This window comes from Acomys russatus, chromosome 6 (assembly GCF_903995435.1).
Source record: "Acomys russatus chromosome 6, mAcoRus1.1, whole genome shotgun sequence".
NCBI lineage: Eukaryota > Metazoa > Chordata > Mammalia > Rodentia > Muridae > Acomys > Acomys russatus.
In genome coordinates, this window is record NC_067142.1 from 47,400,416 (window position 1) to 47,425,545 (window position 25,130).

The 25,130-nt window shown below is 38.4% G+C and overlaps 1 protein-coding gene across 1 annotated transcript in view; it reads right to left on the minus strand.

Annotated features, from left to right (window-relative positions):
- The window catches only part of Hmcn1 (hemicentin 1), a 424,838-nt gene that overhangs the window by 142,977 nt on the left and 256,731 nt on the right, over positions 1–25,130 (minus strand). Inside the window, 4 exon segments of the mRNA XM_051147547.1 lie at positions 469–570; positions 11,948–12,071; positions 23,295–23,449; positions 24,863–25,032. Coding sequence (XP_051003504.1) covers positions 469–570; positions 11,948–12,071; positions 23,295–23,449; positions 24,863–25,032 — 551 coding nt within the window.

Below are 25,130 nucleotides of genomic sequence, written 5' to 3' on the forward strand. Positions count from 1 at the left end.
ATCAAAACCATCCACCATGTACAATGTTGAACTTAATGTTTTTACATTATCAGCGTTTTATAAGAATAGCCTACCAGTGATTGGAAGACACAAAACAAAATGACAGGGCCACTAGTATGACTATGATTTGGAAGCAGCTTTGGTTCATCCAACTCCATTAATATTCTTTTAAAAGTCTACAATAGAGTTTTCAAAATACATGGACATAAAGTACAATGGTAAGTTTTGTGATCACAATAGAGACCGGCTGATCAAGGAACTCACATGTTTCTATATTAAGTAGAAGAAAATCTTTCATGCAATTAAAAGCTACTTAAAATTAAAAAATACCACTTCCCTAATGATACAATCACTAGAAATATACTCTATCACTTTTGTTTGTTACCAATCTGTATATTGTCATATAAATGTTGCTACTCTCTGAGATGTTAAATGTAATTCAATGACAAAGAGGCAAAGCAAACATACTGGGAGTGGGATGGCCTGCCGCTTTACACGCCAACTGAATGGGGTTATTCGCCACCACTGTTTCATTCAGCATCCTCCCTGCATCGTCCAGGCTGGGAGGTTCTGCAAGGGGCAAGCATACAAGGAGGTCACGTGAATATGATATCTAAACTGAAACTGTTTTCTCAGTGGAAACGATAATATTTCTCTCTTCCTCATGTTGCTGTTTGGAACAAAACTAAAGTATGCTATTAAAGAAAACTGAAAAACTTAAAAATTGTTTATAGATTTTCTGGGTCAACTATTTCTCTGTGGTCAGACAGGAAAATACTTTCAGTTATAGATTAGCAGTAAAAAAGAGCTGAACAGATAAGAAAGTTTGCTGTGAGGTTGTGTATCCCAGGAATGTCAGAAGCTACACTCATAAAGTCTGACCAACATGACTGCCTAAACATGGGATGAACAAGAACACCAACAATTAATGTGCCAGCCCACATGGCCTTAACCTACACAATGAACTACAGGCAACCAAGAAATGATGAGAGTAGGAAAATAGTCTTCTCCAGAGAAGAGAACACCAATTGGTTATCCAGTACCAAATGGTCAGCCCTGAAAAACACATATACAAACAATATTATACAGATTGAGAATATTATGTTTAGAAATATTATGCATATATACATACAAGTAACAATAATTAAAAATAGGACATGAATATAAGTATATATATTAGGCAGTATATATGAGAGGGTTTCAAGGGAGGAGAGGGAAGGGATAAATGACATAATTATATTATAATCCCAAAAATAAAAGAAAAAGAAACAAAGTTAAAAGTATAATTTGTAAATTCAATTCACTGACTAAGGATAAATTACTTTTGTAATTTGGTGTTCTATCCATTTAAACTCTTCCAATAAAAGAACGAATGTGACTAAAACCACCCAACTTTGTTTTGGGCAAGACCGTTCAATTTTTTTTTTTAATTAGAATTATTTTGTATGTTAATTAGAAATATTTTCTTTTTTATATAAATTTAAGATGATTTTAAAAACTTCCAATTTTAAACAATAGCCATTAATGATATTGTTGTTATTTTATATTTGTGGAAACAGGAATCTACAAAAGGAATAACAACTTGGAACGTCAGTATGATGTCCCAATAATAAGGTAAGGGCTGTGGGAAGTGCCAGGTTGAAAGCCATCCTGTCTTTTCTTACTTGAAGATGAAACCATAGATATAAATTAGCATTCAAATTTTGCATAAGTAACACATTTTGCCTATTGGAATATCATGGGGAAAGTAAAATCTAACAAACAAATCAAGTTGCAAATTTGAATTAATTAGAAATTGTTTGTTTTTCAAGAAAAGATGCCTCTGTGTAGCCCTTGGAAGGCCTAGAACTTAATTTGTAGGCCAGGCTATTCTGAAACACAGAGATCTTCCTGCCTCTGCCTACTGAGGAATGGGATTATAGGGGTATGCCACCACCACTCAGCTTTCATTAGGATAATTTCTTTTTTAATTCAGTTTTTAAATTATTTTTTGAGTTAAAAGTACTTTTCAATTTATTCCAGGTGAATGCAACACACATATTCCCCCACACACCACACATTCACACACACACACACCACAGACACCACACGTCCACACACAATACACATATCTACACACACTAACACACACACCCACCACACACATACACACCATACACACATATACACATTAACACACGCAAACACCACACAATTCTCAGAAAGCATTAATATGAAAAGCTGGATGGAGGTATGCTCAGACAACAATTGAACATTAATATATGACAAATTAATATATAAAATAAAAATCATTAACTATGACAAAGCAACTTGCTCCATATTCATTCAAATTTTATAAAAAGTCATAAATAGTCCTTCATAATTACAATGTCTTATGGGTAGAACAAATGCAAAATTCTTAAAAAGCAGAATCAGGTGTATAGTGAAACAAAAATAAAGTTATAAAGGATTATAAAAATCAAATTACCTATGCAGATGTATGCATTTGTGTACATAGTTCAAGCTACCAAAGAATATATATATCCTTTGCAAATGCCACTAGGGCATTCAGCCACAAGACAGTGGTCACTATGTGTGTGTGGAGTTACAATGAAAGAAGCAGGAACCAATATCAAAAGCATTAAAATATATGTAAGATAAAGCCCCATTAAAGATAAAAACAAAACAAAAGTATTCAATTAGAGTACAAAGCAGAAACAGAAAGAAGTCAACCGATTTTGGAAGCTGTTGCTGTCACCATGGCAGGGCACCACACAAGCAAATTTTTGTGCCTAATTAGTGTATTTCAAAATATATGTTATAATACAAATAAATGTCCTAAGCTTTCAGTTTAAAACCTAGGAAATGACCAATGTAATACAAGAGGCAAGGAATAAAGCCTCTTAGTTTATTATAATTAATTTATCATAATAAAGCAAAAAGCTGAGACTGCCACCAAAGAAAACAAACAGGAAATTGAGAGACAATAAGACTCAGAGTTGTTGCTTGGTAAGTTTATAATAAAGTCTGTTATCAGAGGTAGATCTCTTGGCAAGGCAGATGCCTGTTTTTCTGAAGGTCAAAGCTCCCTTCTTCACTCCTCCAGTTCCTTTTACATTCATGTAGCTTAGTGTATTAATCCTTTCTGTTCAACTGTGTGATCACTGGGTTCTGATTACCAGTACAGTGTTTAAGAAGAAACCTGCTGATTACGTCAGGAGAATTGTTCCTCAGAACTGATATCCTTAAGGTTTTGTTACTGTATTCTTTAATCTCCTTTTCCTATTGTTTAGGTTAGTCGGGTTATAAGTGACGTATGCTCGGTTAATAAGTTTGTAATAAAATATATTTATTAAGAAAAAAAAAAAAAAAGAATGAATAAAGCTCTGAACATGGCTGCCATGGTGACTTGGTTTTCCAGTTCTGAAATGAATAATAGCCAGTGCATGGCGCATTCCTTACCACACTCACTAAAACACTTGCTTAAAGCCTTCTGGACTGAAGTGCTCAATGAGGATTTTGACAGTCACAACTGCTACAATAAAACACTGCGCCAGGCACCAGAAGCACGGTGCCATGGAGGGGGCTGGCTGCCACTCACAACAATAGAAAGCTTAAAAAGAAAAACAATGAATTTCCATGAGAATGACAGAGGAGGGTTTTGGAAAATCCATTCCTCAATTAAAGAAATAATAACATGGGGAAAGCTACCAAAACCCCACCATTTCAGAATTCAGAAAATTAACCAAAGATGTGTAACCACTCAGAAGTGAAGTGTTTAATCAAGAAAAACAAACAAGGCCAACCTCATTAAAGATGGTGAACTCATGACAGTTTAACTCACCGGAGTCTTCCAAATGAAAAAAACAATTAGTCTCGGCTTGAGAGACAGCTCAACAGAGGAGAGCACTTGTTTTTACAGAGGACCAGGGTTTGAGTCCCGTCAGTTCCATCATGGTTCATAACCATCCCTAACCCCAGTTCCAGAGGATTCTAAGGTTCTTTTCTGACTTCCAAAGGCCCAGGGATGCAACTGGTGTACATTCGTATATGCCAGCCAAGCATTCACACACATAAAATGACAAAAAAAAAAAAATAAACCTAAAGAATAAAACAAAATCCAAAACCAAATATCCCACACTCTCAGTGAAAAAATTAGGGTAGACATCAAAGTGAGCAGCATAGATTTGAAGCTAATTAAAATCAAAAAGTCACTTTCAAGCTGGAGAGATGACTTAGTGGTTAAGAGCACTGACTGCTTTCCCAAAGGACCCTGCGGTCCATTCCTGGGACTCACGTGGTGGCTCACAACCATCTGTAACTTCAGTTCTAGAGAATCTTCCACCCTCTTCTGGCTCTGCAGACTCCAGGCATACATGTGTTGTGCAGACATACATGTAGGCAAAACACCCAAACACATTAAATAAAGTAATAGAAAAACTAAACCCTATCATTTCAAGACAGCTGCTGTCATTTGTCCTTGGAGTCATTTGCAGGATCTGTCATTATTTAACTAGGCTTTGAATTCTCTTAGTGCAAACTTCACTCAAGGGTATTTTAATTTTGTATAAACAAAGTTTATTTGATTTGTTCAGAGAGGCCACTAACTTACTTTCTGTTGCTTCTATGGTAGGGATGCTTGCCGGCTTATAGCAATGCGGAATTGTGGGTCAGAAAGTCAACACAGCCTCCTTGGGTGCAAACCAAGGTGCCAACACAGCGGAATTCCTCTCTGGGGAAGTATGGGAAGAGAAGCTGTTATTTGGCTAGTCCAAATTCTGGAGGCTGTCTGCATTCCTTGGCCTACGGCCTTCCTCTCTCATTAAAGCTAGTCATATCAGTCTTCTATCATACACACTTCTTCTACCTATAATGATCCTCAAGTAATCAGGAACACATTCCCAACTTTAAGTATAGCTGATTAATAATTCTATCTACCAATTTAATTCCCTCATAATATATGAATTTCCATAGTAGTAGTTTCCAGAATGAGACTATGGACATTTGGTGAGTGGCAGGAACTGCACACTCGCTACATAAACAAGAAGCACCCAGGAAAGTCCGGGTAGTGACAACAATAGGAACTACAGAGCCCCAAGGATAATATTTAAAGAATTGTCACACTGCATTATTTTAAACAACTTTTCAGCAAAAACTAAGATGTGCAAGGAAAATAAGAGCATGCCATTCATGGAACAGGAAGTAGAATAGGCTCTTTCGTAGGAAGTCCAGATACTCGATTTATAAGGTCACATTTGACATTAGCTATTCTGTCTGTAACTAATCTCCCTCTCTCCAAGGATCACAGAAGCTTTGCTTGGAGAGTGAAAGGAAAGAAAAAAATAGCACTTTACAAGACACAGGCGGCTAATGAAGAGGTAGGGTTGATTTTAAAAGCTAACTAGAAAGTCTGGAATTCCAAAATTCAGTCAGGGCTCAACAGCATGTTTGAAAAGCGTGTTGGAAGAGGTAGTCAGTAGATCTGAAGATAGGTCAAATAAGATCACCCAGTTTTAGAAGAAGAAATATGAATTACAAAGAAAAAAGAGCAGATCTTTCAAGATATACAGGATATTATCAAACATATTGGGAGTAGGTGAGTACAGGGGGGACGGACAACATGAGAAAGAATGCCTGAATCTTCGCCACGTCTGAAGAAACGCGTGTTTCCATATCCAATGAACCTAACATTAGTTTTCATGTCTGATAAGGTCAACTAACTCCAACTCGAAAAACATTAAAGAAACCTATAATATAACCAACCGATCTGTTTAAAACCAAAAGTGAAAGAGAAAAATCTTAAAATCAGCATGAGAAAAAATAGCTTATCATATACAAGGTTCTCCGGTAAGTCTGGCAGCTAAGTTCTAATCAAAACACTTGGAAACTTGGAAGGCAGTGGGCTAACAAATCACAGTTCTGAGAGAACTCACTAGCCAGCAAGTCTGTCCTTTGGCATTTAGGATTTCCCCACATAAGCAAACCTACAAAATCTCAAAAAGGTTTGTGCTAGCTCATGTCCCATAAGAAATGCTAAATGCTAAAACAACATTTTCACTGTGGTAATTAATATGCAGGAATAAATTAGGGACACCAGCAAAAGTAACAAGACAGATAAGGGTCAGAGACAGCGAGAACTAAATTTGGAGGGGTTTCTTTTCTTACTGATTTGAAATACAATAATGTGGAACAATAGTTGTAAGTTAAGTTGACCAGTGGATGATGGAAGAGGATGTGAGTATAAGAACAAAGTAGCGGGAAGATAAAAGAGCTACATGGAAACAAAAATAATACTCACTAAATTTAAATTGCTGTTAACTGAAAACATTATTATGCCTGAAAGCATTATTATTCATTTAGATGCTAGTTATAACCCTCGGAGCATACACTACAAGTAAAACTAATATATATATATATGTAAAGAAAATATACCATTGGTGACTTCAGAGACCTTTGCATGCTTAATGTGTAAAACCAGTCATTTTCCTGAGCCGTCTCTTTCTTTTACCCAAGCTTATACTAAATATTCTCACTATAAGCTCTAATTTTGCTTCAAAATCACATGCTAATTATATATAGGCACACACACACACACACACACACACACACACACACATTACACATGTAACAACAGAGTCCCAACAAGCATTGACAAAAGGAAAAATTATCATTAAAAGTTGATGACATTGATGTCCTACTTTGAATAACACATAAAAATAAGGTAAAAACAATCAAGAAAGAAATCTAAAGTTGACCGCTGGGGATACAGGTAAGTCCATTTGCACATATATGTACATACCTGCATACACCATACACACAAACATTCAGCGCGCATGCACGTGCGCGCGCACACACACACACACACACACACACACACACACACACACACACACACACTATTCTCAGAAAGCTGAAGACCAAAGGCTCCTACCCAGGTATGCTCTTTGGGTGTGGCTAGCACCCCAGGCTGAGAAGAAGCAAATGGATCGGAAATCCCCCAAATTTTTGAGTGGATTATTTGCCTTTTGTCTACGGCCATGGCATCCTGAACACGCTTGATCTTGTCTGATTATATTCCCAAGAAAATACAAGCCTGTCCACAGAAGTTTGTGATGAATCATTACCTTGAGTGACAGAGAGTAACATCATAAATCCATACAAAATCTATAAGGAAAACCCAATGTCTTTACCTAATATTGGAGATAAAAGTAGATACAATATAAATACATGGTTTTCCCATACCATTTAAATCCTACAGAGTCTTGATTTAGGAGGCCACTGTTCTGTGTATGTCATTAATGAGGAGACCAAATCTCACGCCAACAGTAAGATGTATGAATTCCCTAGGCAAGAGTGTTACTTATTTTACTGTTCTCTTTTCACTCATTTCTTCTTCCGAAAACTGCATGTACACATTATGCCAAAACCACAGTACCTTCTTGAAACACCAAGAGCTAGACTGTCTAGTCTTTTAGCCATTTGGGGCATAAACTGACTATGTCAAATCCTGGGTGAGTCTGAATTAGTTAAAACTGATGCAAAGGTGACTTTTTTGAGTTAATCCAGCCTATTCACTGGTATTTGAAAATAGCGGAAATAAATTAATCCATGCTGAAAACATAGTTCAGCAGAATCCTGACCTCAACTTGGCCATGAAGAAAGAAACAAAACAGTTCCCTAGAACATTCCCAAGTCTCCACTAGGCCACAGGCAAGCTATTAAACAACGCAAAAAATGATAGAGAAACCTTGTTTGAGTGGGTGTTAGCAGATGTTAGCCAAGCAAATACTTTTAAAATATAAAATAAAAATAAGGAGTCCTCCTAATGTTTTTTTATGAGACAACTAATACAGATACAAGAGGCTTCCCAGCCAACGGGAAAGGCAGCAAGCCTTTAGCCTATTTGTTAAAAGAGTACAGTGAGAAGAGCCAGGAGCCAAACATGTGTTTTGCCAAGAACAGTCCTCATGCTACCATTTACAGATGCTGACGCGAAGGCAGGCACCAAGCTCAGACTTTCATGTGTCATCTTTCATTGAAGCCTCAAACAACCCTTGTGACTACACAGTATTATTATCTCTCCTACCATACAGATGAGGACTCTTAGCCTTAAGAATTCATATAGAAGCTGACAGACAGAAAGTGACAATATGAGACCCAAATTTGAAGCCCATCCGTTTACACTACAACATTTTATTTCTTCTGGGTGTATCACCTTGGCAGATCTTTTTCCATAGGAAATAATTATGAGCAGATGAAATGAATGCTTGAGTTATTAGACTTCAAATAATTACTTGTTTGTAGAAACATCTGTCTCACTTGGCAAATATTTGAGGTTTAGATATAACTTCATAGTTTGGTCTAGAGAACAAAAACTTCCAGAATTATGAAACTTTTGATGATAAAAAAAAGACCACCTACTGAGGGCTCCTGCTGTTTATAATGGACAGAATCCCTCCCTGGAAAATTCCATGAGACTGTTCTTCTTCTCATGGTCATGGCTTGGTCAGCTAGTCCAAGGGGCCCATGCATCCTTGCTGCATTTACTTCAACTCTTGTTAATTTTTTACAGTGACGGAGAAGAATAGAAGATATTTTTATAAGAAATTAAAGTACTGAGAAATTGGAATACTGAATATTGTAGATTGGGCATTTTCTGTAACAACTGCAATAAATGCCTATTTTCAGAATGCATTGCCCATTTGTAAAGATTGACTTAACAAATCTTAACTAAACGTGATTGCTGGGGTTGTTATATAAGTTAATAATGGAATGAAACTAAATGATTGCTTTTCTATATATTTTCTCATTTCTACTTTCAATTGGTTACCAAAGGAATTGGATCTGATACTTTGTAGCACTCAGAGAGTAAGACTAGAAAGGGTATCATTTCTCCCTATTACTAGTACATTAGCTTCTATGACTGAGGTCTTTATGAAATCAAATTTGTATGTACAGTAATTGGAGAGCCCAAGTCCAAATAATATGCAATTGTTTCAATATGTGCATCTTTAAGTAATTTCTTTCAAAACCTATTTTACATAGTTCTCCCCATTTCATTAGCTTGTCCTCTCAACCGTTGAGGTCTATTCAAAGTCTTTAATTAATCAATTTCTTAGAAATTCCTATATTTTCATATCTCTAATTATCATCCTGAGTATTAATATATGCATAGTAGAAGAAAGATTCAAGTTTGGAGCCCCAGGCTTCCATTGGGACATTGCTGTCCTCAGCGCCAAGAGGAGACACGGCTTTTGTCCAGATTCCAGGCAGAAACATGAAGTCAACCACTTCCTCCAGGTTAATCATTACAAGCCCACTTCATCATTAGTCTCCTCTCAGGGAGATGAGCTGTTATCCAGACAAATGAATATCACAGCAGATGGAATGTTTTAAGCTCTTGCTCGACCCTACCTCTACATTGCGATTTGTGTGAATGAGATAGCGCCATGTTGTCCATCTCATTTGGCAATCTCCACTAAACCTTTGCCGTGACTAAGCTCTGTTTTTCTTTCTTTGCACACGAACTCAGATGTTTTCCACTTGCTTCCTTACTCTTTGATGATTTTCCATGTAGATGTGCACCCAAACTGTGTCTTCCAACAGCTGACATTTTGCTACCATCTTCAGACCATACATCTGCAGACTTGTATTTTTCTTAGGTACTTTTTCCTTTTTTCCTTTGGTTGCTTTTTATTATACTTTAAATAAATATTTTTATTTGCATATATAATAAGGGTTTCACTATGACATTTTAATATATATTTTATGCCATTGTACTTTGTTCTTTCTTGATGAATATTTCATTTCTTTCACGGAATCCAGTTCTCCGTTTTTCTGGAACATATTGATGAAGCTCTATAGGAGACTTTAATATTTGAGTCAGTATTTGTCTAAATACTGGTGAGCAGACCAGTGGATTCAGAGACACTGAGAAGAACTGACAGACGGAAGCTGCAATTTTAACACACAAGCAAGACAGAAGGTACTTCAGGGAAGGAAAGGCTACAGGAAAAACACAATTTGCCAACTCTGAGATGCAAGTGGAAACTTGAAGAGCTGCTGCAGCCAGCTGTCAGGGAACACTGAGATGACAGAGGTAGACCTATGCAAAGCAGATGAAGGGAAAGGCAACTAAGAGGTCTGTGCGTTCTCAGCCTCTCCAGCGAAAGGAGCCAATAACAAATGGGTTATTTTTGATATTGCCTTTCAAATTAACTACTCTTAAGGAACATGTTTATATGTGCAAATATGTTCACACTGGGTGTCCCTATTTGATGAACCATGGACAGAATAAATTGGTTTATTAGAAACATTTAAGGGACAAAATATTTTCACAGGCTCATTCAAATAAAAGAAAATATGCAAAGAAGCAACTTAGAAGAATTCAATGACCATTTGGAATTTTAAAATCATTCAGTTTATTCTTTTATATGCCAATTTTTTTTCAACTACCTTCTGTGTACCTGGAATTAACTTAGATCCTAGGATGACATACTTGGCTGGATTTCTCAGTAAATGTAGAATGAATATATGTGTTAATGAACATCTAGAGAAACAAAATTCTGGACAAGAACCACATGAATAAAACAAAGTACATAATGTGTACATAGAGATGTCCAAGTACTTCTACACAAACACAGACCGGTTCCGACAAACCTCTGGAGAACCAAGGCCTTCTCCTCAAGGTCTTATGTCCTCCATGCTTACAGTACAGCTGGGATGTTGATGACGTGCTCCACAGCCACCCAGACACTTAATGAAAGCACATAGGAGCAGACTCAGAATACAGAGTAGCTCCAATTGACAAAATCAAAACTGTGTAAGAAAATTGTAGACAAGGTTATGGCTCAACCCTGCAACTTCATCTTTTTCAACAAAAGCTTCTATAGAGGATTATTAATTAAAATGATATGAATTATTCTAAAACATTAGAGAATGAGGAGATGTCTCAGAGGGTAAAGAACTTGCTATGTAAAAGGAGGAACCAGCTTTGGCATTGCAGAACCCATGTTAAAAAGCTGGATGGTTGTGGCAGCCTATGGATATCTCAGATCAGGAAGTCATATAGTGAATCCACAGAGCAAACTGGCTAGCTAGACTGGCATAAATGGTAAGCTCTGGGTTCAGCAAAATACCTTCTCTCAACAAACAAAGTGATGCGCAGTGGAAAATGAAACCTACCATCAACTTCGTGCTTCCACATATGTACAACAGGTACATGTGCATATGCACACATGTGCACACACACACACACACATGCCCATATAAATATGAGCATCTTATTTGATAGCCTAAAAACTGAAGATATTTATGAGCAATTATAATTACAGTGAACAATATAGTTTATTTGAATATAGATGAAACTAAACATTTTCTTTCTACATTTGCAGTTTATAAAAACTATGTTCCCTTTTTTCCTATGCTTCCACAGAACCCATTAAAGGAAGAGCGTCATTAAAGTGGGGATGCTAGTCACTGCTTGTAATCCTATTGCTTGAGTGGTAGAGAGAAGCAGATCTCCAAGGCTGGCTGGCTAGTCAGCCCAACCTATTCAGCAAGTACCAGCCCAGGTGAGAGGTCATATCTCAGTAGCAAGGTAGTTTAGGAAAATGGCAATAATGGATACATAAAAACCATATTAAATAGGCTCAGTATATGCATATTGCTAAACAATAAATAATTACAAAAGAGGTTATGAGGAAGTGGGAGGACATGGGAAGAGCTGGGAGGTAGGAGAGGGAAGGGTGTTCTGATTTGAATATCAGATACACGTTTTTAAATTCTCCAAAACTTAAAATATTTAAATTAAAAAACACACAATGTGGAGTGCACAGGAGAAATGACACTGGCAGTTGACCTGTGACATACATATGTGTGATCACACAATGTGTGCACACACACCCCCTTGCATGAATTCACACACATGCATACACACGTACAAGACAGAGCCGTAAGATACTCTTACCATGCACGTGCAATCGGGTGTGCTGCTGCGCTTCTCCAGCTGCATTGGTAGCCACACACGTATACCTGCCAGCGTCCTCCACAAGAGCCTTGGCAATCTGTAGAACTCTACCAGAAGACTGTATCTAATTGGGAGCAGAAAGTATGGCATCATTTTGTGTTTGTGTTTTAAAATGTTCACTGAGATAGAAAAGTTCATTTACATGTATAATATTTAATTGTAGCTTTGTATATTAGTTAACTCAATATGCCAGAGCCAGATCACTTCATTACGAATAAGAAAATAGGCTAATTTGATTTTTAAAAGAACATATTATTATTCATTTGAAGACACAAAATAAAATAACTTAAGGCTGGCCTGCTGGTATAGTCATAAAAGCCCACTGAATAAAAGACTGGACCATAAAGCATGTGATGAAAATTTAAACTCTCTGAAAAAAAGAAAACCAAGACCACATTTATGTAACACATCATAAATGGTTTTAAGGCAACGATCCTTTTTGATGAAATTGCCACAGGAGCCAGAAAAACTGTAAAAGTTATAAAATATGAATAATAGGAATGCCGATAAATTCTTTCTTTCTCCTTATTCCTCTCTTAAATCCACTGTAACTGTGCCTCTGCCACTTTAAAGCTGGTGAAACAGAGGTCATTACTTAAAACTGATTCTTCCTAAGTCACCAATAACAGTCAACCACATTGCCCAGTAGTCTGGAGTCAAATGCATAGTCTCCTACCATCCACAGCATTGGGTGTCCTGAGCTCTGATGATCTGTACTTACTGGACATTAAAAATAGAGTGCTCCTCCACTCTTACTCTCAGGCTCTCCTAGGACCTTACTTTACAGAACCTGCTTCTCTCTCTTGCACAAACAGAAAATGCAACTCTCTGGAGTTGTGACCAAACTCCATGACTTTGGAAAAAAAACCCTAAGAACACACCTGAATTTACAGCCTCCACCAGTCTGAGTTCAACACTCATAGTCCTAGGACAGGTTAACATGTGAACTTTCTAGAATTAAGTCTGTAAATTATTCCCTTATATTCCTAAAACTGACTTGTCATTGCATTTTCCCCAGTCTTGCTTAATGGTGCCCATGATTTTTCCAGTCATCTGGGTTTTGGCTCCCACTTTGACTTCTATTAATTATACCACAGCCATATGTCTCAGATCCCCTGTTTTCCACTTCCACCACCACTGTGGGATTATGAGGGCTTCTTAACTGATGTTCCAGTGTCTCCAACCTCCCCAGTTGTTAATCTATCTTGCACACTGTTGCCAGAATAATTTATTTAAGATGGAAATTTGATCCTTTCCCCAGTCCACTTTCAGACCTCATTCATGGCTCCCTACTTTGCCCACGAGGAAATCTGAACTCAGCATAGCCCTCCAGGCTGACCACAGTCCAACCCCAAATGATCTCTTCACAGTCCCAAGCAAATTCCCAGTAAATCTATTCTCCAGTCAAGCTGTACAGTCATGCTAAGCAGCATGTTCATACATTTATTTCCACCCCTACCATTTTGCACCTGGATTTTAATGTCACAACTTCTTGACACTACACTAGTTATCTACTCTTCAGTCTATCTTATTTGTGCCCAAAGTTTGAAATATAAACAGTGTGGCAATAGTTCTAGCCATATCATTCTGTTGATCCCCATGGCCATATGCAATGACCTACTGCCATCTCTGCCATCTCACCATCTCCAACATCTTCACCATCTCCACCATCCCCACCATCTCACCATTTCACCATCTCCACCATCTCTACCAGTGTATCTCAAATTGATGTAAACTCCAGAGGCCCGAAATTAGAATTGCAGTATTTTCCCTTATGCTCTTCAAGAATGTCATCTCATTGGTGTTCAGTATCATCCATGGAATTATGTTGTTTAGAGTCTCAGGAGAGCGGACCCCTGCCTCTCTCATCTTTCATAAACTATCCATCATCAATCATCAATGACTCGACTACTGTATCAAATTATCCTCTTTTCTGTAACTAGCGTAAGGTTTGAAATTTGTACCTCCCTCTCCTAGAGAAATGAAAATTGGTTCTAAGTAGTTCTATATACCTACTCTTGGCCCACTAACTTATTTTTTTCATAAAGGAATCAAGCAGCATCAGTTTTGTACCATACAGCAGTGATTTGCCAATGATAGACCATATAGATGACAACATGTGCTGTCTAGTCCAGCTGTACCCTATACTATGCCATCTAGTTTTGTGGAATGTACTGTGATGTATATTCAGTGATAAAGTGCTGAATGATGTCTTTCTTTCTATATATCCCCATTTTTTGATAGTGCCTGACTATACTTAAAATGTAAACTTGGGATCCAAGATGGCAGTACCAAACATGCACAGTTTCTGATCTGCAAGATGGAGACTATGGACCTGGCTGGGAGCTACAGACTGCAAAACCTGGAGAGCCCTAGGTAAGAGGGTTCCACACAGTACAGAGCACAGGTAGGTCTGGCCTCAGGCTATCCAACTGGAGGATGGGTAATTAACATCAAAATACATCAGACCAACCCCAACAGATGGAGGCCCAGTTCCCAGAGCCTGGACCCATACCTGTCTGTGAGCTACAGCCTTGCTCTACATCATGGACTTGGTATCTGAGACACAACTGTGGGCAGTAAAGCACCAGAGTTGTGTCTGCTGGCCTTGGGAGAACACAGGAAAATGGGTTGATCTGACCTCAGATCACTCCACCAATGCATAGAAAACCCCAGGGGCCAGAGACCACAGGGGCACAGTATCCAAAGCCCAGTGCAGCCTATTTTGCTGTACCTGCACTCTTTCTCACTCCTTCTATGAGTGATCAGCGGGCTACAGAGAAACATCATCAGTGTCTGCTGGCCCATGGGGAGCTGAGAGTGTAGAACTGGGATAGATCTGACCTCAGATCATCCTGCCAGTCCATTGAGAGAGCCAGGTTCTAGGGGGAGGGGGAAGAGGTGGGGGCAGGCAGTCATGGACATTTTCTTCAGCTACAGTTTCATAGCCACATCTCAGATTGACTGATCTAAGGCAGTATGGCCAGAATGGATCCAGCAGAAACCCAGCCAGCCATGCCAGGGGGCTGTTCCCACACAATTGAGTGGGACTGACTTGGCCTAAGCAGAGCAGGCAGAAACCTCATGTGCCACCACAACCGAGAGGGGGGTTCCCACATTCTCAGGCAGGACTGAACCAACCTGAGTGGATCAGGCAGAAACCTAGCCAGCTGCTCCAATTCAGAGAGCTGTTCCCATATTCTCTGGCAGGAATGAAATAGCCTGAAGGATCAGGTGGTAGCCTAGCCAACCACCACAAGCCAGAGGACAGTGTCTGCTCTCTTAGGCAGGACTGAACCTACACCCCATGGCCTGGATAGATCAGGTGAAACCTTAACCAACTGCCACAAGTCAGCAGGGGTTCAGACACTCTAGGGCAGACTGAGCCTAAGCCCTCAAAGCCCCAGTGCCAGAGAGAAGGGTTTCTAAAGCCCAGTCAAAGGCAGGATAACCAGCTATACCTATGTTACCTTGAACTAATCCTTGGGCTGCAGAGCACCAGCACCAGCATTTGCTAACCCAGTGGGGAGCCCAGGGTGAAGGAGAGATAAAAATGGTTTCTTTTTTTGGTTTAGATCACAAGTGGGGGATGAGAAAAGATTTATGAGAAAGCAGGTGATGTTTATCCCCTTAGAAGTCGAACCACCATGTGGGGGAGATTGGTTATTAACCAGCTGAAAAACATCTTTGAACAAATTCTGAGAGGAGGTATAAATGTGACCTAAAAACAAGAGGTGGGGCCTTTGGAGACTTCGGATAGTTTTGGCTGTTCATTGCTCCACTTTGAGATGCTCCTAGAGAGAACTGCTCAAGGGAAGGCTTTGGGGCTCCAGGATACAGCTGAGGTTCTGGGTTCTGGTAGCTCCAGGTTACAGCAGAAGAAATCCTGCTGACTATGCCAGGAGAATTGTTCCTCTGAACTGATATCCATATGGTTTCATTATTGTATTCTTTAATCTTCTTTTCCTATTGTTTAGGTTAGTTGGGTTATAAGTGAGGTACTCTCAATTAACAAGTTTGTAATAAAATATATTTGCTAAGAAAATTGAGTCTACACCAGGGTGTGGAGCAGCGTACCCTGGAGTTGAAACCAGGTCATCTGATGACAGGATCCAAGGAAGGGGTCCCTGATCCACACAGGTGATTGTTCTTGACCTATAGACACTCACCAATGAATCGCTCCCAACAGCCAGTGAAAGACACCAGAAACTACCTCCCAACATCATAGACAGCAAGATGACTAAAGGCCAACATAAAACCACAAACAACCAAAACCAAAACAATATGGCATTTTCACAACCCAGCTATCCCAAAGAATTCAACCCTGGGAACTCAAACACAAATGAAGCACATGAAAATGACCTCGTGGTGGCGCACACCTTTAATCCCAGCACTCGGGAGGCAGAGGCAGGCGGATTGCTGTGAGTTCGAGGCCAGCCTGGTCTACAAAGTGAGTCCAGGATGGCCAAGGCTACACAGAGAAACCCTGTCTCGAAAAACCAAAAAAAAAAAAAAAAAAAAAAGAAAGAAAAGAAAATTACCTCAAATCCTTAGTAATGAAGATGATAATGGAGGAAATGAATAAAATCCATAAACAAATGCAGGAAGATACAGCCAAACAGATTGAGGACCTTAAAGAGGACTATAGAGAGGAAATAAAGAAATCACCAGAAGAAATCCAGGAAAATACAAACAATCAAATGAAGGAAATCAATAAAACAGTTCAAGATCTTAAAATGAAAATGGAAACAATGATAAAAGCACAGATAGAAGAAATCCAGGAATGAGAGAACTTAGAGAAGAAAGCAGGAAATGCAGAGGTAAGCTTATCTAACAGAATTCAAGAGATGGAGGAAAAAATCTTGGGAATAGAATATACAATTGAAGAACGTCATGCAACCATCAAAGAAAATGTTAAATCTGAAAAATTCCTGACACAAAACATCCAAGAAATCAAGGACACTATGAAAAGATGAAATCTGAGGATATAAGAATTGAGAAAAGAGAAAATGCCCAGCTCCAAAGCCAAGAAAATATTTTCAACAAAATCATAGAAGAAAATTCCCCCATTTAATGAAGGAGATAGATACAAACATACAAGAGGCCTACAGAACACCAAATAGAATAGACCAGAAAAGAAAATCCTCCCACAACATAATAATCAAAACACAAAATGTATAGAACAAAGAAAAATATAAAAAGTGGCAAGTGAAAAAGACCAAGTAAAATATAATGGCAAACCTATCTGAATTATACTGACTTCTCAGCAGAGACCATAAAAGCCAGAAAGGCCTGGGCAGAGGTCCTACAAACCCTAAGAGACCACAGATGCCAGTCCAGACTACTATACCCAGCAAGACTTTCAATAATCATTGGTGGAGAAAAAAATGATATTCCATGACAAAAACAAATTCAAACAGTACCTATCAATTAATCCAACCCTACAGAAGTTACTAGAGAAAACTTCAACCTAAAGTGACAAATTACAACCAAAATAACACAGGAAATAGATAATTTCACTGTTGCAAAACAGATCCACACAAACAGTCTACTGCAACCAACATCAAAATCAAGGGACTTAACAGTCACAGGTCATTAATATCTCTCAACATTAATGGTCTCAATTATCCAATAAAAAGACACAGATGAATTGATCGGATGCATAAACAAACCCAACATAATTCTGCATTCAAGAAGCACATCTCAGCCACAAGGGTAGATATTAACTCAGGGTAAAAGGCTGGAAAAGGGTATTCCAAGTAAACAGACACAAGGAGCAAGATAGTGTACCCATTTTAATATTTAGTAAATTTGAGGAAGGACACTTCATACTAATCAAAGGTAAGTTTAACCAAGATGACATCACAATTCTGAACATCTAACCACCAATACTAGGGTACCCACATTTGTAAAAGAAATATTAGCAAAGCTTATACCACACATCAATCCCCACACATTAATAGTGGGAGACTTCAACACTCCACTTTCGCCAAAGGATAGGTCAATGAAACAGAAACTAAACTGAGAAATAGTGACACTAACATATGTCATGAATCAAATGGATCTAATAGATCTTTTCACCCAAATATCAAAGATTATACCTTCCTCTCAGTACCTCATGGAACGTTCTCCAAAAATGATCACAGAGTAGGTCATAAAGCAAGCCTCAACAGAAACAAGAAGATTGAAATAATATCTTATGTCCTATCAGATCACCATGGAATAAGCTGGACTTAAAAACAACAGAAATAACAAAAAGCCTACACACACATGGAAACCAAACAACTCTCTACTTCATGACAACTGGGTCAGGAAAGAAATTTAAAAAGAAGAAAAGAAATTAAGGAATTACTAAAATTCAATGAAAATGAAGGTACAATACACCCTAATTTATGGGACACATTGAAAGCAGTGCTAAGAGGAAAAATCATAGCACTAAGTGCCTTCATAAAGAAATTGGAAACATCTCATATAGGTAGCTTAAAAACACTTCAAGAAGTCCCAGGGAAAAAAGAAGCAGAATCACCCAAGAGGAGTAGACATCTAGAAATAATCAAACTCAGGGCTGAAATAAATAAATTAGAAATAAAGAAAATGATTCAAAGAATTAACAAAACCAGGAGCTGGTTCTTTGAGAAAAATCAACAAGGTAGAGAAACCATTAGCCAAACTAACTAAAACACAGAGAGACACTATCCAAATCAACAAAATCAGAAATGAAAAGGGAGACATAACAACAGACACTGAGGAAGTACAAAGAATAATTAGGTCCTACCTCAAAGGCATATATACCACAAAATTTGAAAATCTAAGGGAAATGGGCAACTTTCTTGATTGTTTCCATTTGCCAAAGTTGAAACAAGATCAGATAAACAAATTAAATACTCCTATTTCTGCTACAGAAATAGATACAGTCATTGAAAGTCTCCCAGACCAAAAAAAAGCCCAGGGCCAGATGGTTTCAGCACAGAATTCTACTGGACCTTCAAAGAAGAGCTAATGCTGATACTCTTCGAGCTTCTCCACAAAATAGAAATGGATGGAACATTACCAAACTTATTCTATGAGGTCACAGTCACTTTGATACCCAAAACTCACAAAGACCCAACAAAGAATTTCAGACCAATTTTTCTTATGAACATTGATGCAAAAATACTCAATAAAATACTCGCAAACCAAATCTAAGAGTACATCAAAGGTATCATTCACCATGACCAAGTAGGCTTCAGTTCAGGCATGCAGGGATGGTTCAATATACAGAAATCCATCAATGTAATCCACCATATAAACAAACTGAAAGAACAAAACCACATGATCACCTCCTTAGACACAGAAAAAGCATTTGACAAAATCCAACACCCATTCATGTTTAAAGTTTTGGAGAAATCAGGCATATAAGGCACATATGTAAACATAATAAAGGCTATATACAGCAAACAAATAGCCAACATCAAATTAAATGGAGAGATATTCAAGGAAATTCCTCTAAAATTGAAGACCAGGCAAGGCTGCCCACTTTCTCCATATCTCTTCAATATAGTTCTTGAAGTTCTATCCAGAGCAATAGACAACAAAAGGAGATCAAGGGATAAAAATGGGAAAGGAGGAAGTCAGATTATCCCTATTTGCAGAAAATATGATACAATAGTGTACATAAGTGACCCCCTAAATTCCACCAGAGAATTCCTACAGCTGGAGTGGTTGGATACAAAATTAACTCAAAAAAGTCAGTAGCATTCCTGTATACAAGTGACAATCATATTTAGAAAGAAATTAGGGAAACTACATCCTTCACAATAGCCACAAGTAATATAAAGTATCTAGGTATAACTAACTAAGCAAGTGAAAGACTTATATGAAAAAAACTTCAAATCTCTGAAAAGGAAATTGAAGATGACATCAAAAGATGGAAAAATGAACAAGGGAAATCTTTGGAAGAATTAACATAGTAAAAACGGCCATCTTACCAAAAGCAATTTACAGATTCAGTGTAATCCCTATCAAAATACCTACACATTTTAAAAGGCATTTAAAAATCAATTCTCAACTTCATATGAAAAAAAAAAACAGAGTAGCTAAAACAATCCCATACAATAAAAGATCCTCTGGAGGAATCTCTAATCTCAAACTGTACTATAGAGCAACAGCAATTACAACAGCATGGTACTGGCACAGCAACAGGCTGGTTGATCAATGGAATTGAACTGAAGACCCAGAAATAAATCCACACACATATAGACACTTGATTTTTGACAAAGAAGCCAAATCTATTCAATGGAAAAAGGATATCATCTTCAACAAATGGTGCTGGTCTAACAGGATATCTACATGTAGAAAGATGCAAGTAGATCCATATTTATCACCATGCACAAAACTCAAGTCCAAGTGGATTAAAGACCTCAACATCAAACCAGAGACACTAAATCTGGTAGAAGAAAATGTGGGGAAGATCCTGGAATGCGTTGGCACAGGAGACAACTTCCTGAACAGAACACCAACAGCCCAGGCTCTAAGGTCAACAATTAATAAATGGGCCTCATGAGGCTGAGAAGCTTCAGTAAGGCAGGTGACACTGTCAAGAGAACAAAGTGACAGCCTAAAGACTGGGAAAAGACCTTCACCAACCCTACATCTGACAAAGGTTAATATTCAAAATATATAAAGAGCTCAAGAAATTGAACACCATCAAACCAAATAACCCCATTAAGAAACGGGCCTCAGCATTAAACAGAGAATTCTCAACAGAGGAATATCAAATGGATGAGAAACACTTAAAGATATGCTCAATGTCCTTAGTCATCAGAGAAATACAAATCAAAATGACCCTGAGATTCCATCTTACATCCATCAGAGTGGTTTAGATAAAAAACTCAAGTGACAGTACATGCTGGTGAGGATGTGGAGTGCAAACTTGTATAACCACTTTGGAAATCACTCTTATGCTTCCTCTGAAAACTGAGAATAGGGATAACTCAAGACCCAGCTATTGCACTCCTTGAAATATACCCCAAAAATGCTCCATCATACCTCTAGACCCAGCTATTCCACTCCTTAGACTATACTCAAAAGCTGCTCCACCACACAAGGACATATGCTCAACCATGCTCATACCAGACTTGTTCATAATAGCCAGAATCTGGAAACAACCTAAATGTCCCTCAGTTGAACAATGGATAAAGAAACTGTGGTACATTTACACTATGGAATACTACTCAGCTATTAAAAACAAGGAAATCTTGAAATTTGCAGGTAAATGGGTGGAACTAGAAACAATCATCCTGAGTGAGTTAACCCAGATCCAGAAAGATTCACATGGTATATACTCACTTATAACTGGACACTAGCCCAACAGTGATATCCTCTGAAAGTCTTCACTTAGCAGGAGATTGGGATAGATGCTTGGACTTCCTGGTGGGACTCCAGGTGAGAGAAATATGGGAGAATGGGGAAATGTAAGGATCCAGAAGATCCTAGAAACCTACAAGAAGACCATCAAGACTGGCAGATCTGGACCCAGGGGTATCTGCTCAAACTACTGTACCAACCAAAGACAATGCATGCAGTAAACCTAGAATCCTTATTCAGATCTAGCTAATGGACATCATGTTCTCCACAGTTGTGTGGAGAGCAGGGACTACTCTGACATGAACTCTGTGCCCCCTATTTGACCACTTCCCCTTGGTGGGGAGGCCTGGTGGTACTCAGAGGAAGGAAGGGTAAGCAGGCTATCAGGATGAGACCTAATAGGCTGTGTCATATGGTGGGGGAGGAGGTCTGCTTATGTCACAGACCTAGGGGAGGGGAATAGTGTGAAAGAAGGAGGGAAGGGAGAACGTGAAGATACAAGTGAGGTGATAACAATTGAGATGCAATCTGAATAAATTACTTAAACAAAAATTGTTTAAAAATAAAAATAAAAATAAATGTAAACCTGGTCATGTCACTCCTCTTTTAACTCTTTAATCTCCTAATCTCCACTGCTGTATGCCAGCCTCTACTCTCCCTTTCCTCTCTTCTTCAGACCACCCTACGAGGGACCACACTCTCCTGAAAGCATTGGCCTGTGCACACACTCTCGGGGCTTATTTCTTTTTCACTTGATCCTGTGCACTCTTCACAACTTGGCCCAAATCCTTTCCTCACATAGTCTGCACCTCTCTGTATTCCCTCTTTAATATAGTCATTATGTTCCATAATGGTCTATTTGTGTGTCCAGTGGATATATCTCTTACCTGCACTGTATTTGAAGTCTGTGTACTGAGTTTTTCTTTTGTACAGATATGTGAGGGTTTTTTTTTTTTAATCCCACATGAGGATCCGAATTGATTCGTAAACAGATATGTATGTCATCTATAATGAGGAAAACTCAAGACTTACCATATATGGAAAATATGCAAGTAAAAGTCAAGATGCCATTTGCCAATTAACTTGATCGTACTAGAAAAATATATTGATTCAGCATTTTTCGTAGGAATGTGGATTGAAACCAGGGCCTTGCAATCACCCCCCATGGAGAAGCATCTCCAGCCCTAGCTATGTGTTTTTACTTTGAGACAGGGATTCCCCAAGTTACTTAGAGCAGGCTCAAACTTGTTCTGTAGCCAAGGTAGGCCTGACCATCAATCTTCTTGCCTCAGCCTCCCAAATAGCTAAACCAAATAGCTAAAATGTGGCTAAACCACCAGGTCTGGCTATTTCTGATTTTAAAGCTCATCAATTAGATTATCTGCCTCAGAAATCTGTCATCTATGCCTCTGTTTACCTAGGTTCTAATTCCAGAGGGCACAGTCAGCATGTGAAACAGAAATGATATTCATTCATTTATAAAATATCAAGTGTTAAAGGTCCTGAGTTCAATTCCCAGCAACCACATGGTGGCTCACAACCACCTATAATATGATCTGATGCTCTCTTCTGCCCTGTAGGTGCACATGCAGAACCCTGTATACATAATAAATAAAATCTTAAAAAAAAGATATCAAGTGTTAAAGGCATAAATCAAAATAATCACAATTCCTGTACTACACTTTCTATCAGTGCGGTTATTTAACTCCACTAAGAAATGAAAGAAAATATATTTTAACCAAATTTCTACCAAATCTTCCCTCTAGGAAACTCTAGCCTTGAACTCATAGAGATCTGCCTGCCTCTGACTCTCAAGTGCTGGGATTAAAGGTGTGCACCACTGCACATAGCTAGGAAAATCTATAATTAAAAAAGAATGAGATGATAGAATTAGCAAGACCTATACAGTGGTCTCAATTTGGGCTCAATGTCTTCTACTCACTCTAAGGTTTCCTTGAGCAGTGTTCACAGGCTGGCCATCCTTCAGCCATGTAATGGATGGGTTTGGAATACCGTTGGCTACACACTGCAAGGTGACTGACTTGTATCTCACCACAGTCTTCTCAGGAAGGTCTGAGGACTTAATTGTTGGAGGAACTAGATGAAAAGACGGGTGGGAAAGAATTAAAACCACAACAGACCTAAAAGGATGTGGGAGGCACTCATGTATACCTGGGCAACACAAAAGGTCTCTCTAGTTATATATACATATAAAAAAAAACAACTCTGGAACATAAAGTTGGGATATGTGTGTGGGATGGCTCCCAGAGGAGGTTGAGAGAGAAATGGGAGCATGTGTGATCAAGCTATATTGTATGAAAGCATGAAATTCTCAAAAGATTAATAAAAACATGTTTAAAGTATTTTTAAGTGACCTGAAACTTTAAAATTTGAAACATAATATATTTCACAAATAGTGGCACAACTTCATCTTGCATTTAATTTTTAACTTTTGGTCATTTTAGATAACATGCATTCTTAGTTCGGAGTCTTAATAAATTCAAACAGCCAAAATGTCTATATGGCTACTGTAACCTATCCTGTGTTTTTAACTCCTACCTATTGGCTTGTTTTCCCAATTGATAATTACCATCATTTCTCTGAAGTGACCTCATTAAACTAACTCCAGATTCAAGCAACATTTATGCATATGGATTTGTTCCCAGTAAGGTTGACCGACCGAACCTGGGGTCATAAGGTCATTGAAGCTAGCCATGTCAGTTAGTTCTCTCTCTCTCTCTCTCTCTCTCTCTCTCTCTCTCTCTCTCTCTCTCTCTCTCTCTCTGTCTGTCTGTCTCTCTCTCTCTCTCTCCCTCTCCCTCTCCCTCCTGGAATTGAGACTGTGGAATAAATGTGTCTGTGTTCCATAGAGGGACACGGAAAATGGAATCTAAAAGAGTCTACAGAGCCAGAGGGAAGAATGTAGTCAATATTCAGAGATTCCTCTTCCATGCGTTCCAAACGGCTCTTCAGTTTCTGGTCACAGTCTTTTCCTTTTCATGTTCTGCTGGCAAGGGGGACACATAGTGCCCTGGCAGAAGTTTGTCCTTGTCATTAGATTCATGGTCATAACCTTAATGTGCCAGCACTCTGAATGTGCTTATGTTCTTGGATCCTGCAATTACACAGTAAGCCTTGCTTCTGGAAAACACTGTTTATAATCACTTCTGTTTGGGTCAAATCCTTAAAGGTTGACATAACCCCATTTACTTGGAAGTTGCTGCCTTCCTCTTCTATCATATTCTAGCTCCCTTTACACCTTCTGACACCATGTTGAATACACTTACTAACTTTTAATTTTTGTCTAATCAAATTCCCACGATACTTTCGGTGAACCTCGGCATCAGGAAAATAATGTAAATCTGCCATTATTTAACTATAGTTGTCCTTTTCACACTACTTTATACAACGCAAGATTTCTCCAGGTGGCTCTGCTTCTATCTGAATTAGATAATAAATAAAGCACAAGGTAGTTTAAAATTCAGGGCATCCATCCTTTCTTTGGCATACCATGAACTGTTACTTCAAACGCCTTCCTGTGGTCCCCTGCAATGTTTGTTGCCACACACTGGTATAGGCCTGTGTCTGACACTTGAGCCTGAGCAATAATCAGTTTGCGTCCATTTAGTAAGATCTTGAATCCATCTCTTTCATCAATTAGCTGACCACTTTTTAGCCACCTGTAGGAAAAGGCAAAAAGATATCTAGATACGTATTGCATTTAAGCTTTTCCTAGAGGTTATGTTTATGTTGTATTTATTCTCTGCTATGCATTCGC